The sequence below is a fragment of the Phoxinus phoxinus genome (genome assembly GCF_949152265.1).
Source record: "Phoxinus phoxinus genome assembly, chromosome: 3".
Lineage (NCBI taxonomy): Eukaryota > Metazoa > Chordata > Actinopteri > Cypriniformes > Leuciscidae > Phoxinus > Phoxinus phoxinus.
The window spans coordinates 33,274,030-33,284,985 of NC_136878.1; the positions used below are offsets into that span (position 1 = coordinate 33,274,030).

General features: G+C 38.5%; 1 protein-coding gene across 2 annotated transcripts; it reads left to right on the forward strand.

The window, feature by feature from the left end:
* Nucleotides 1-310: 310 nt before the first annotated feature.
* On the forward strand, nt 311-10,319 carry lix1 (limb and CNS expressed 1). 2 transcript variants are annotated; one of them, XM_079606499.1, is made up of 6 exons: nt 311-701; nt 4,808-4,971; nt 6,319-6,459; nt 7,132-7,227; nt 9,383-9,460; nt 9,666-10,261. In XM_079606499.1, the coding sequence occupies exons 1-6, from the start codon at nt 659-661 to the stop codon at nt 10,047-10,049; spliced, it is 906 nt and encodes a 301-aa protein (XP_079462625.1). In that variant the 5' UTR covers nt 311-658; the 3' UTR covers nt 10,050-10,261. The 2 variants fall into 2 exon arrangements, with proteins under 2 accessions (XP_079462625.1, XP_079462626.1); XM_079606500.1 differs by lacking the exons at nt 311-701; nt 4,808-4,971 and adding an exon at nt 5,210-5,396 and having other exon boundaries at nt 9,666-10,319.
* The last annotated feature ends 637 nt before the right edge of the window (nt 10,320-10,956 follow it).

Consider the following 10,956-nt stretch of genomic DNA (forward strand, 5'->3'; position numbering starts at 1 on the left):
TCACTTTAAAATAATGGTCCAGATCACTAGTAGTGATTTTGACCCTTGGGGTTACAAGGACAGTGGAGTCTCTTTGCAAATGAATGCTATGATTTATAATTACATTTTAAATGTTTTGTTCCCCACCAATTTCAGGATCTTGTTAAGTTAAACAGCTATTTAAGTGGTCAATAAAACAGTCAGAAGTTGTCTGCTGTCCATCTTGGATGTTTTTTTCAGTGAGTTGTTGGGCACTGCATATGTAAAGCGTGTTGTGAAGGAGAAGGCAGAGGCATGCTGTGAATGAATGGAGAAGGGGGCTGCATTCCTGGGCCAGGGCTTACTCGAATCAGTCGAGTGTGAGTGTGCAACAGGCTGTGAGAGTGTGTATGTGCGGAGAGTGTGTGTGAATATAAGGGAGTGCAGTGCAACAACCAACCTCACAGCTAATTAGTTCAACCCTTGACAAAAGGTGGGCCAGCCACTGAAGAGAACCCCCGGGGGCCGGCGTAATAGGGCTCCACAGACTGCTCTGGGACTAGAGAGGAGAAGGCTAATAGGGGACCTCCACATGTTCACCCTTTCTGGAGCTTAACTGATGTTTTGAACTTCTCCAGAGCATGTGAGAGCTGGAGACGGAGGATTGCTGTAGGACGCGTGAGACTTGTAGTTGGAAATCATGTCCGGACCAGATTCTGATGATGACAGAACCTTCAAAGATTGTGAGTAAAACATAGCAGAAGTGTGGATGTTCTGAGCTTTCACCTTGTGCTTCATGTTCTTTACTGTCATGAAGAAGCAATGCAGTATCGCATAGAGTGGAGAGGGGACTTGTCCTGTTGGGTAAAAAAATGTAAACATGTAAAAAAATTTTTTCTTAAATAATATATATGCTATTGAAATAAATAATTAATTATGTGTATTATGAAGAGATGGCTCATATTATTATCCTTTAAGTGCAGAAAGTTGCGGGTTTGAGTCTTGCTCTAATGACAATTTAGAGTACATTGCCTCTGATTAAGTAGATAAAAAATGCCAGTAAAGATATTTATAATGTTGCAAAACATTTCTATTTCAAATAAATGCTGATCTAAATCTTTCTATTCATCAAGGAATCCTGAAAAAAAAATGTATGACAATTATTTCACAAGTATATTAAGCATTGATATGAATACGAAATGCTTCTTGAGCAGCAAATCAGCATATTCGAATGATTTCTGAAGGATCATGTGACACTGAAGACTGGAGTAATGATGTTGAAAATTCATCAATAGGAATAAGTTATATTTGGCTAACACTTTATTTCGATAGTCCACTTTAGACATTCTACTATAAGTACCTTTGCAACTACATGTCAACTAACTGTCATTAGAGTATTAGTAGATTGTCTGCTTAATATTTGCTAACACTTTATTTTGTTGGTCCCCCAACATACAATCTACTGACTATAAGTAACTTGGCAACTACAAGTCAACTTATTCTCCTTACCCGAACCCGAACCCTAACACCTAACCCTAAACTATCAGTCTACAATCTACTAATACAGTAGAATGTCTAAAGTGGACTATCGAACTAAAGTCTAACCAAAAAAGTGTAATACACAATATTACTGTGTGATTATTTAGTGTATTTTGGTTAAACATTCAAACATTTATGGGCAAGTTGTTACAATAATATTGTTGAAGAGTGCAGTTTTACATTTGTTTTAGTTGTATTTTATATTAGCGGAGCGCTCTGTGTTGAACACTGACCTTATATGCCGCCTATGACAGGTCCTAGGCTGCCACTTACTAGGAAGGATGATACTGAAAAAAGTAACTATAACAAACATTGTTTAGCAAAGTCAGCGGAGGACACAGTGAAAAAACACTTAGATTTTAGGGGTGTTTGATAATATACAAGGCACATCAATCATTTGATTAAACCAAAGCTCAATCATTCACAGACGCAGCTTTTGTTTCTGTTCCACTTCAGCTGAAACAAGGCAGTTCATACACCAGGAGACCAGGAATTAAATACTCACGTAGTGTGTGTTGAACCACAAACATAGACTGGGCGGTGCTCGCAGCAGCTGACTCTTTCAAACAAACAAAAAGCTGGAAAATTTCATGCTGTAAAAACAAGTCTGTGTTCCCACATTCATGGTCTTTTTATAAAAATATACCTTTGGTTCCCCTTCTCAATATTATTGCTGACCCCTTTAGAGGGGGTGTGTTTTATATGCTTGAGCTGATTAAAGCAAGACTGCACAAACATTGCACTTACTGTGGGTGTGAACACTGAAATCACACCACAACTCCCTGATGTGTCCATGGACACCTGTTTGTTTTGCTAGGAAAATGATTCCATGTGCTGATGCTGAACAGGCGTCACACTAATACAGTGGATGTTGGTATAAATGGAAAGACCGACATGGAGGTAAACAATTGTGTTTTAAAAGCGACGTGTTAAAAGTAATGGGATGACTAAGTAAGTAAAATTACAACGAACAAACATGAAATGATTAATAATATTTATCTTTTGGTTTCTCTATGATTGTACAGCATAAAAGTGATTTAAAACGTTCTGCAAAGATATAACCTAATCTTAAAGTCAAGTCAAGTCAAGTCATCTTTATTTATATAGCGCTTTTTACAATACAGATTGTATCAAAGCAGCTTCACAGTGATAACATGAAAATACAAAAAAAATAATTTCATCATCGTCCACCTTTAAGGCAGATCTATAATATTGTTGAATATTAAATGTCCCCAACTAAGCAAGCCAAAGGTAAGGCAACAGCGGCAAGGAACCAAAACTCCATCAGGTGACAGAATGGAGAAAAAAACCTTGGGAGAACCCAGGCTCAGTCAGGGGCCAGTTCTCCTTTGGCCAATGAGTGAACAGTGTATGAAGTTCAGAATGAATCAGAGTATTTGTCCAGTTCCGGTTGGTTGAAGTCGGAGTGGAGAGGAGGAGAGACTGGTTGACACTTCAGGTCAGCGTCGTCGTCGTCGTGTCCTGGCGCTGGTCCTTCATCAGATCTGGATACGGCCTGGTTCCGGTGGACAGCAGTAAACCTCGGGATAGACAGAGAGACCAATATTAGCGTAGACGCCATCCTTCTTATGATGTACCAAGTACATCAGGATTACGGGAAGTGTTCCCGGTCCCGGCTGTTCTAAACTATACAGCCTAATTATAAGTCTATAATGTGTTATGTGTATGCTAGGCCGAAGAGATGTGTTTTTAGTCTAGATTTGAACTGACAGAGTGTGTCTGCTTCCCGGACAATGTTAGGAAGACTGTTCCAAAGTTTTGGTGCTAAGTAGGAAAAGGATCTACCACCAGCAGTCGATTTTGATATTCTAGGTATTATTAACTGGCCGGAATTTTGAGATCGCAGTAGACGTGAAGGACTATAATGCGTTAAGAGCTCGCTCAAGTACTGCGGAGCTAAACCATTTAGTGCTTTGTAAGTGATCAGCAATATTTTAAAATGTATACGATGTTTAATAGGCAGCCAATGCAGTGTTGACAGAACAGGGCTAATATGGTCATACTTCCTGGTTCTAGTAAGGACTCGAGCTGCTGCGTTTTGAACTAGCTGTAGTTTGTTTATTAAGCGTGCAGGGCAACCACCCTTAAACATAACCTAATTTTAAGCTTTCTTGTAGCTCAAACTGTAGAGCATGGCAGTAGTTCAATTTCTAAGGGGTTCAAAATAGATGAACTGAAATGTATATCTAATGCAATGTGGGCTGCTTTGGATAAAAGTGTCTCTCAAATATGTACATTTATATATTGGGATATACACCATGTCAATTCTCACTAAAAAAGATAGTTCACCACAAAATGAAAATTCTGTCATTGTTTATTCCTCCATGTCGTTTCAAACATGTAGGTCTATGACTTTCTTTCCTTAGTGGAACAAAATGTCTTAGTGTATTTTGTATCACAAAAGTCAGCGTGGCCCAGTGTTGTTTCAGACCCCATTCATTTTCATTGTATGCTATGGAGAGAGAGAGAAAAAAGAGAGAGCATTAAAACATTCTTCAAAATACCTTCTTTTGTGTTTCCACAGTAGAAATAAAGTCCGAAAAACAGGTTCAGAAGGACACGAGACTGATTAAATGGTGACTGAATTTTCATTGAGTGAACAATGCCTTTAAATGCTAACTTCCTGTTTGAATTTCACTCTTTTTTTTAGCATACTCTAAAAAAAAGAGTATTTTATTTAAATGTAAATGCTGAATGATGAATCGTGCACTTTAACATTCATTTGCCTGTTGCAATGATTACGACTAACGTGTCGGGTGACTTAGATCTGCGTATCAGAGCCATAGATCAATATAAAATTGTATCAGTATAAAAGTGACACTGTCTGAACTAAGTTTGTTTGATTAACAGGCACAATTTCAATAAACACAGCAGTCAAAAACCTCTTGTGCAACCACTTAGACTCTTAGATTATTAATAACTGAACCTCTGTAACTTATTAGTGATCTGTGAGGTAAAAGATTAAATACTAACAGACAAGATTTAAATAAAATACTCAATATACTAAATTCATCACAAATCATCTCATCTTCACTCATAAATGAAAAATGTACGATTTACCCACCCTCATATCGTTCCAAACCTATATGAGCTTATTTCTTCTGCATGTGTGTGTGTGTGTGTGTGTGTGTGTGTGTGTGTGTGTGTGTGAGAGAGAGAGAGAGAGAGAGAGAGAGAGAGAGAGAGAGAGAGTGAGGGTGAGAGAAATCATACATCCTTACTTGTAGTCAATACAGTGCACATCAAAATGTATGTGATCAAAGATTCTCCTTTTCTTGCTCTTGCTTAGTGAATGTTGTGGGAATGCTTCACAAGTTTTGGGAGCAGAAACAAGTGAAAGGTGTGATGATGGAGACAGAGAATCTGGTAGTCTATGAGTCCATTCCCTCACCCAGCCCTCCCTACATGTGCTACGTCACCTTACCGGGTGGCAGCTGCTTCGGAAATTTGAAGGTAAGTGAACTGAAATTGAATTTCCACCCTTTCTTATGTGATTTGTAAAAAATATTGTTGAGCAAAATATTTGTTCCAAATTACCTTAATTTTTGGTACAATTCTAGTTAAATTCCATTACTAAATCAGGTCTAGAGTTTTTCTGAACTCAGATTAGCCATAAAAGAAGAGGCTCTTGTGTGAAAATGAGGAGGGCCAACAGGTGGTTCTTATTTGCTGAATTACTCCTGCCAGCCGCAAATCAGTATGTGGCATTTTACTTCAGTTGAAATGGAATGTTCTTTGAAATTAATCTAGAAAATAAATGAGTTTATTTGTTCATTTGTCACTGTGAAGTGCGTGACATGATTGGGAACAGATCTTGTTATTCTGAAATGTTTTTTTCTTCTTCTACGATTGAACTATTTGAAAGAAAAAAATCAGAGGTAGGAATCAGGGGTATTTTATAAAGAATATGAAATCAGTCCTTCGTTTGACATTGACGTTGACATTATAATGCATGAAAAACACCACTGCAATGGCTCATATAATAGGATCTAAACCTCTGATATTGTTACCATGGTTTCTATTTGAAATTACTGTTATTTGTGGAAATGTCTGTACTAGCTGCTGTCCTTTGTAGAGAATGAAGCACACCAGTGAATCACCACTTCATGATATACTGTCTAATCATCATTGTTTAGGGATTGAGCACATGGGAAATACTCTCACACTTTATACTTATTATTTCATTCACAAAGTAGCTTGGTTCCAACAGGAGTTTTCTTTTTTAGATCAAAGACCTGGGCTGCATTTCCCAAAAGCATTGTAAGCCAAAGTAGATCACAGAGATCACTGGTGCTAAGGGTTTCTACAATCTCTTCCAATGCATTTGGGCAACAGCCCAGAACTTTTTTTCTTATATCTTATATCCTCAAAACATTCTCAACAATTCTCAGAATTCCATCTTCATTCCAGCACTGCTTGTAAATGCAATGGCCTGAAAATGATTTTGCACAGTAAAGGTTTTCAGAAATATTAAAAATGCAGAAACCAATCTCAGGAGTTTGTGGTTCACAGACATTATCTAAAATAATCTTGGGATGTGGTTAAGCATTCTGTATGGCTCTGTGTTTAACACATGTTTTTTGAGGACTAGTTTAACGTAAAGGATTAGTTCACCCTAAAATTAAAATTCTGTCATTTACATACTCTCATGTTCCAGGTATGACTTTCTTAAGTCATTTTTTCTTAAGAGTGTTTGTGTTATCAAGAATGAAATAAATCCTAACGACTGCCCAATCAGTGCAAATGATCATATTTCAGCATTTGATGATGATAAACTGAAAGCCTCTCTCTCACTGACAGTACTGCTACAGTAAAGCAGAGGCCAGACGTGATGCAGCTCGTATCGCTCTGATGAACTCCACGTTTAATGAGTTGCCCTGCCGCCGCATCACTCCTGAGTTCATATCACACAGCGTGAAGGAAGCCGCCAGCACCACTAGCGTGAGTCTCACTACTAAGCTGCTTATCAACAGTTTGCCGTTTACACTGCTGAGATTTGCAAGATGTTTAGGACTTTTTGTCTAGTACATATGTTATTAACAGCAGCTACAAATGTCATTGGTACACTCTTGCTCAGTTGTAGATTACTCTGTGTATACAGCTCTAAAGCGTTCCAGTCTATAGAAACTGTATAGTTTGGAAGTACGGAAGGCCACCCACTGTAGTTATAGAACCATGTCATTGCTCTGGCTCTATTCCTTAAAAATAAGAGCCAAGAAGCAATTCCAATGATAAATTGGCTTTGTACCAAAAAAAAAAAAAAAAAAAGTCATGCCACCCTCCCTCCCCCCAAATCTGAAAGTAGCTGCCAAGTTTTTCACATTCTCTCTCTCTCTGTGTGTGTGTGTGTGTGTGTGTGTGTGTGTGTGTGTGTGTGTGTGTGTGTGTGTGTGTGTGTGTGTGTGTGTGTGTGTGTGTGTGGTCTTCCTTCACTCTCATGTCATTTATCCTCTGCAGTCTTGGCCTTTTCTCCTCCAACAATAAAGACAAGTTGCTCCGACTGAATTACAAAGCAAAGGGGTGTCTAATGAAACCCAGACCTCCTTCTGTATTTGTGTCTGCTCGGGCTGAGTGATGACACGTCTGTAAGTCATTGTGTCCCACTGTTCACAGGGTAACATTTCAGATGCATCTGACCCCGGTACCAGTATAGGAGCGTACTGCCTCATGCTGGAGCTGAACACTGGGAGAACCATGCTGGAATTTCAGGTTAGGAAAACAGCCTTTATGTTACCCTTCTGAAAAGACCAGCTGGTCCAGACTGGTTTATGCTGGTTAGGTGCTGCTGGTCTTACCGGAACTCATTTTAAATCTGTATGACTTTCTGTCAGTTTCTGTTTTCCTGTGGAACAAAAAAGGAGGTATTTTGAATGGTTTTCCATGCAATAACAATGAATGGGGACTGGAGCTTTCAAGCTTCAAATAGGATACAAAAGCACCAAATCATCATAAGATTAGTCCATATTACTACTGAGACTATATTCCAAGTTTTCAGAAGTTATATGATAGGTTTATGGGAGGTGCAGACTGTTCGTGTGCGCAGCGGTGCAGCGAAAAGAGGAGCCGTGTTCCGGCGCAAAAGTTCCCTGGTGATATTTTGCAGTTCCAGAAAACAATTCCGCGTTAGTTATATGCTATTTTAAGGGCACATGCTTGGCCATAATGTAGCGTGTGCACAACGATACGCTTTGATTCTCAAAGTGCAGTTTTCATTTTTGCAAATCATACATTATTACAAGGAAAAATATTAACACACAAGGGAAATAATTGTTGTGTCCATGAAGATGTGAAAAAATAAATCTAGCTTACACATTTACCCAAATGATTATACACCTTTTTAACCGAAGCTAATTTGGGTGGGTTTCTCCATCGCCAATGTCATCTCTCTGTCTTTTACGGCCCTGACGAGAATTTCGGTCTCCTCGGCTGTGAACCGCTCTTGGCGTGCGCCTGGCAAATCCGCCGCCTGCTCTTAAAGGGAATGTGAGATGACACTCTGATTGGTTTATTTCACGTTATGGCCAAACCACACCTATGAATTATGAAGCTACTTCAGACCAACCCATTTTAGATTTGCGTTCATCCGCCCACAAAGTTACTTGCGTTTTGCGTTAAAATAGGGCTCACTGTTTCAAAAGATTTATTTCTTTTGAACTTTCTATTCATTCTGACAAAATAATCCTGACAAAAATGTAACAGTTTCTACAAAAAAAAATAAAAAAATCAACATGGTTAATAAAAATAAATGTTTCTTGAGCACCAAATCAGCATATTAGAATGATTTCTGTATGAGCATGTGATATTGGTCAGTGATACATTAAAATTAGTAAACAGTTCACGGGAAGGGAAGATTATCTGTGAATAATGACTTAAAGGTTACACTTTATTATGGGAAACACACATTCACTATTAACTATGACTTTTGCCTCAATAAACCCGGACGTCGAGGTCACTTCCGTGATTTGGAAAAAAAAGCTTCAGCCATAGTTTGTGATAACTACATAATTAGGCTGCTGTTTCACATGCAAATATTTCATAGTATCTGCAAGTAGTAAATGCTATAAATATTTTTTATGCGGTCAAAACTTTACTCATGCTGCTCATCTGTCAAACGTGTGAAAACGGGACAAATAGCTGCTTTATCTATTTGTGGGTGCCTAGATGAGCACAAATTCATGTGCATATAAAAAACCCCAGATAATTTTCACACTGTTCACACTCCGTCTACACTAATCCCCAGTATGACATCAGTGAAGGAAAAAATGCTAAAGCAATGCGCATCTGTTTAGACACGGTAATGTGTTAAATATGATCAAGACACTTCAAAAATAAACATCATGTGATGATGTCTCGAAGAATTTGATTATTTACATCAACACAAATTCTAGGCCTCTTAGTTCTGTTGAACATACGCTTTCTTCTAATACTTTCACATTTTGCCTCAAATATCTTTGACAAGTTAAAGGAATAGTTCACCCAAAAATTATTCCGTAATTTACCCCCAAGCCAAGGTGTATATGACTTTGTTCTTTCAACCGAACACAGTTGGAGTTATTAAATAATATCCTGCAGGCTCTTCCTAGCTTTATAAGGGAAGTGAGTAGAGCCTGACTTCTTGAAGCTACAAAAAACACATCCATCCATCATAAAATAAATCCATACGACTCCATGGTTAATGCTTTCTGATGCGAAGCAATGAATATCCATATTTAAAACTTTATAAACTGATCACTGTTTATTCCAGTGATGTATCTTCCAGCAATGTATCTTTGTCTACACATCAACACAAACTGTAGGCCTTTTAGTTATAGAATTAGTTATGATATAATCTCTTTTGACAGTTTTCAAATAAATTTTTTCATAGGAAATAATGACAGTTTTTCAACTATTGCACTGGAATGGCACTCTGAAGGCTTTTCGGGAGATGAGATGTAGCCGTCAGGTAAGAATAACTCGCTTTTTGTAATCCTTTCTGAATAAAATGAGAGTAATGCTGTGCAAAGTTGGTTGCCAGAGCGTTTCCATGAAGTTACAAAGGTACTCTGAGTGTTTTAGTGTGTTGCTATGAGGTTGCTGGGTCTTGCTTTTTTACCCAAAAGCCTGTTCTCAAGTCTCAAGTTCTCAAGTTTTAATTGTCTCTTTTACAGGACGTGATCCACTACTACTCACAGCAGCGTCTGGATGAGCGTACGCGCAGCCACATGGCGCTGGACTGGTTACAGAAAGAGCAGAAATTCTCCGGTCTGCTCTCCCAAGAGCTGCAGCTGGCCGTGAAGGAGCTGGCGGAGGCCAGGAGAACCGGCAGGGAACTCCGCTTCTACAAGGAGAAAAGAGAAATCCTGAGCTTAGCCCTCAGTCACGCTAATGCTGAGGATCTGGAGAGCTACCACAGTGAGGAGATGTCCTGGAGAGAAGAAACTGAATTCGAGTACTACGCTCAGGAGGGACTCTGTCTGGAGGAGAGTGTGACTGATCCTTCAGAGCACGGGCAGTTTCACTCTCAGGGGAGTGATGAAGAATCAGTGGAGTGAGCTAGATAAAATGAATATAGCTACTGTACATATTGGACTTTTTTATGGTTTTTAAAAAAAGTGTTTCATGTGGTATCAATATACATTTTTCATAACATTAGATGGTTTTAGCGCATATTCTTTATTTACATTACATTTGGATACACAAAAAGGCCAGTAAAGATGTTCTGTACATGTAATAATGTAATAAAACAATAAACATGCTGGTGTTTAATTTCTACAGATCTTTAGAGATACAGCTATCTCTACTATAAAAGGTGTTGTAGGAGGAGGACATTTGCATTGTCGTTATTTTGTTATTCTGCTAGTCTGCCGGTAGAGGGCGCTATTTCTGCACTTTTTTTGAATGAAGAACCGTGTTCCTGACTGAACCGGACAAAGTGCTAACAGCACTGTCGTTATTCCTTAAACACCCTTGACTGGAACTGTGATTAGCTCTTTTTTTAAAATTCCAAACAAATGCACAGTTGCACACACCTAATCAACTTCTACTGAACATTTGTTAATTAAAATGAGTCTTTAGTAGAAGAAATTGTGAATAGATGTATCTATTTGCAATGTTTTGAGTAAATTGGACTAAATGGCTTCCTGTGATGACTACAATGCATAACATGATTGTCACTGTTTCTTGTGCAGCTTTTGATGGTGATTTTTACATGTGATAGTTTTGATCATATTATAGAAACAACAAATGGACAGGGTGGAAACATCACTAATCGAGCAACAATCACTAATCTCATTATAGTAAAAGAAAAATCCACCATATTTTCTTGAGATAATAGTAGGGGAGAGCGGGGTACACAAACTTTCTCAGTTTGTGTAAACTAAGGGTTCAGAGTATCCCCCCCCCCCCCCCTTGCATTAATTTCACAATTTTGTGTTTTTTTCCCCCCATTAATACAGTGCA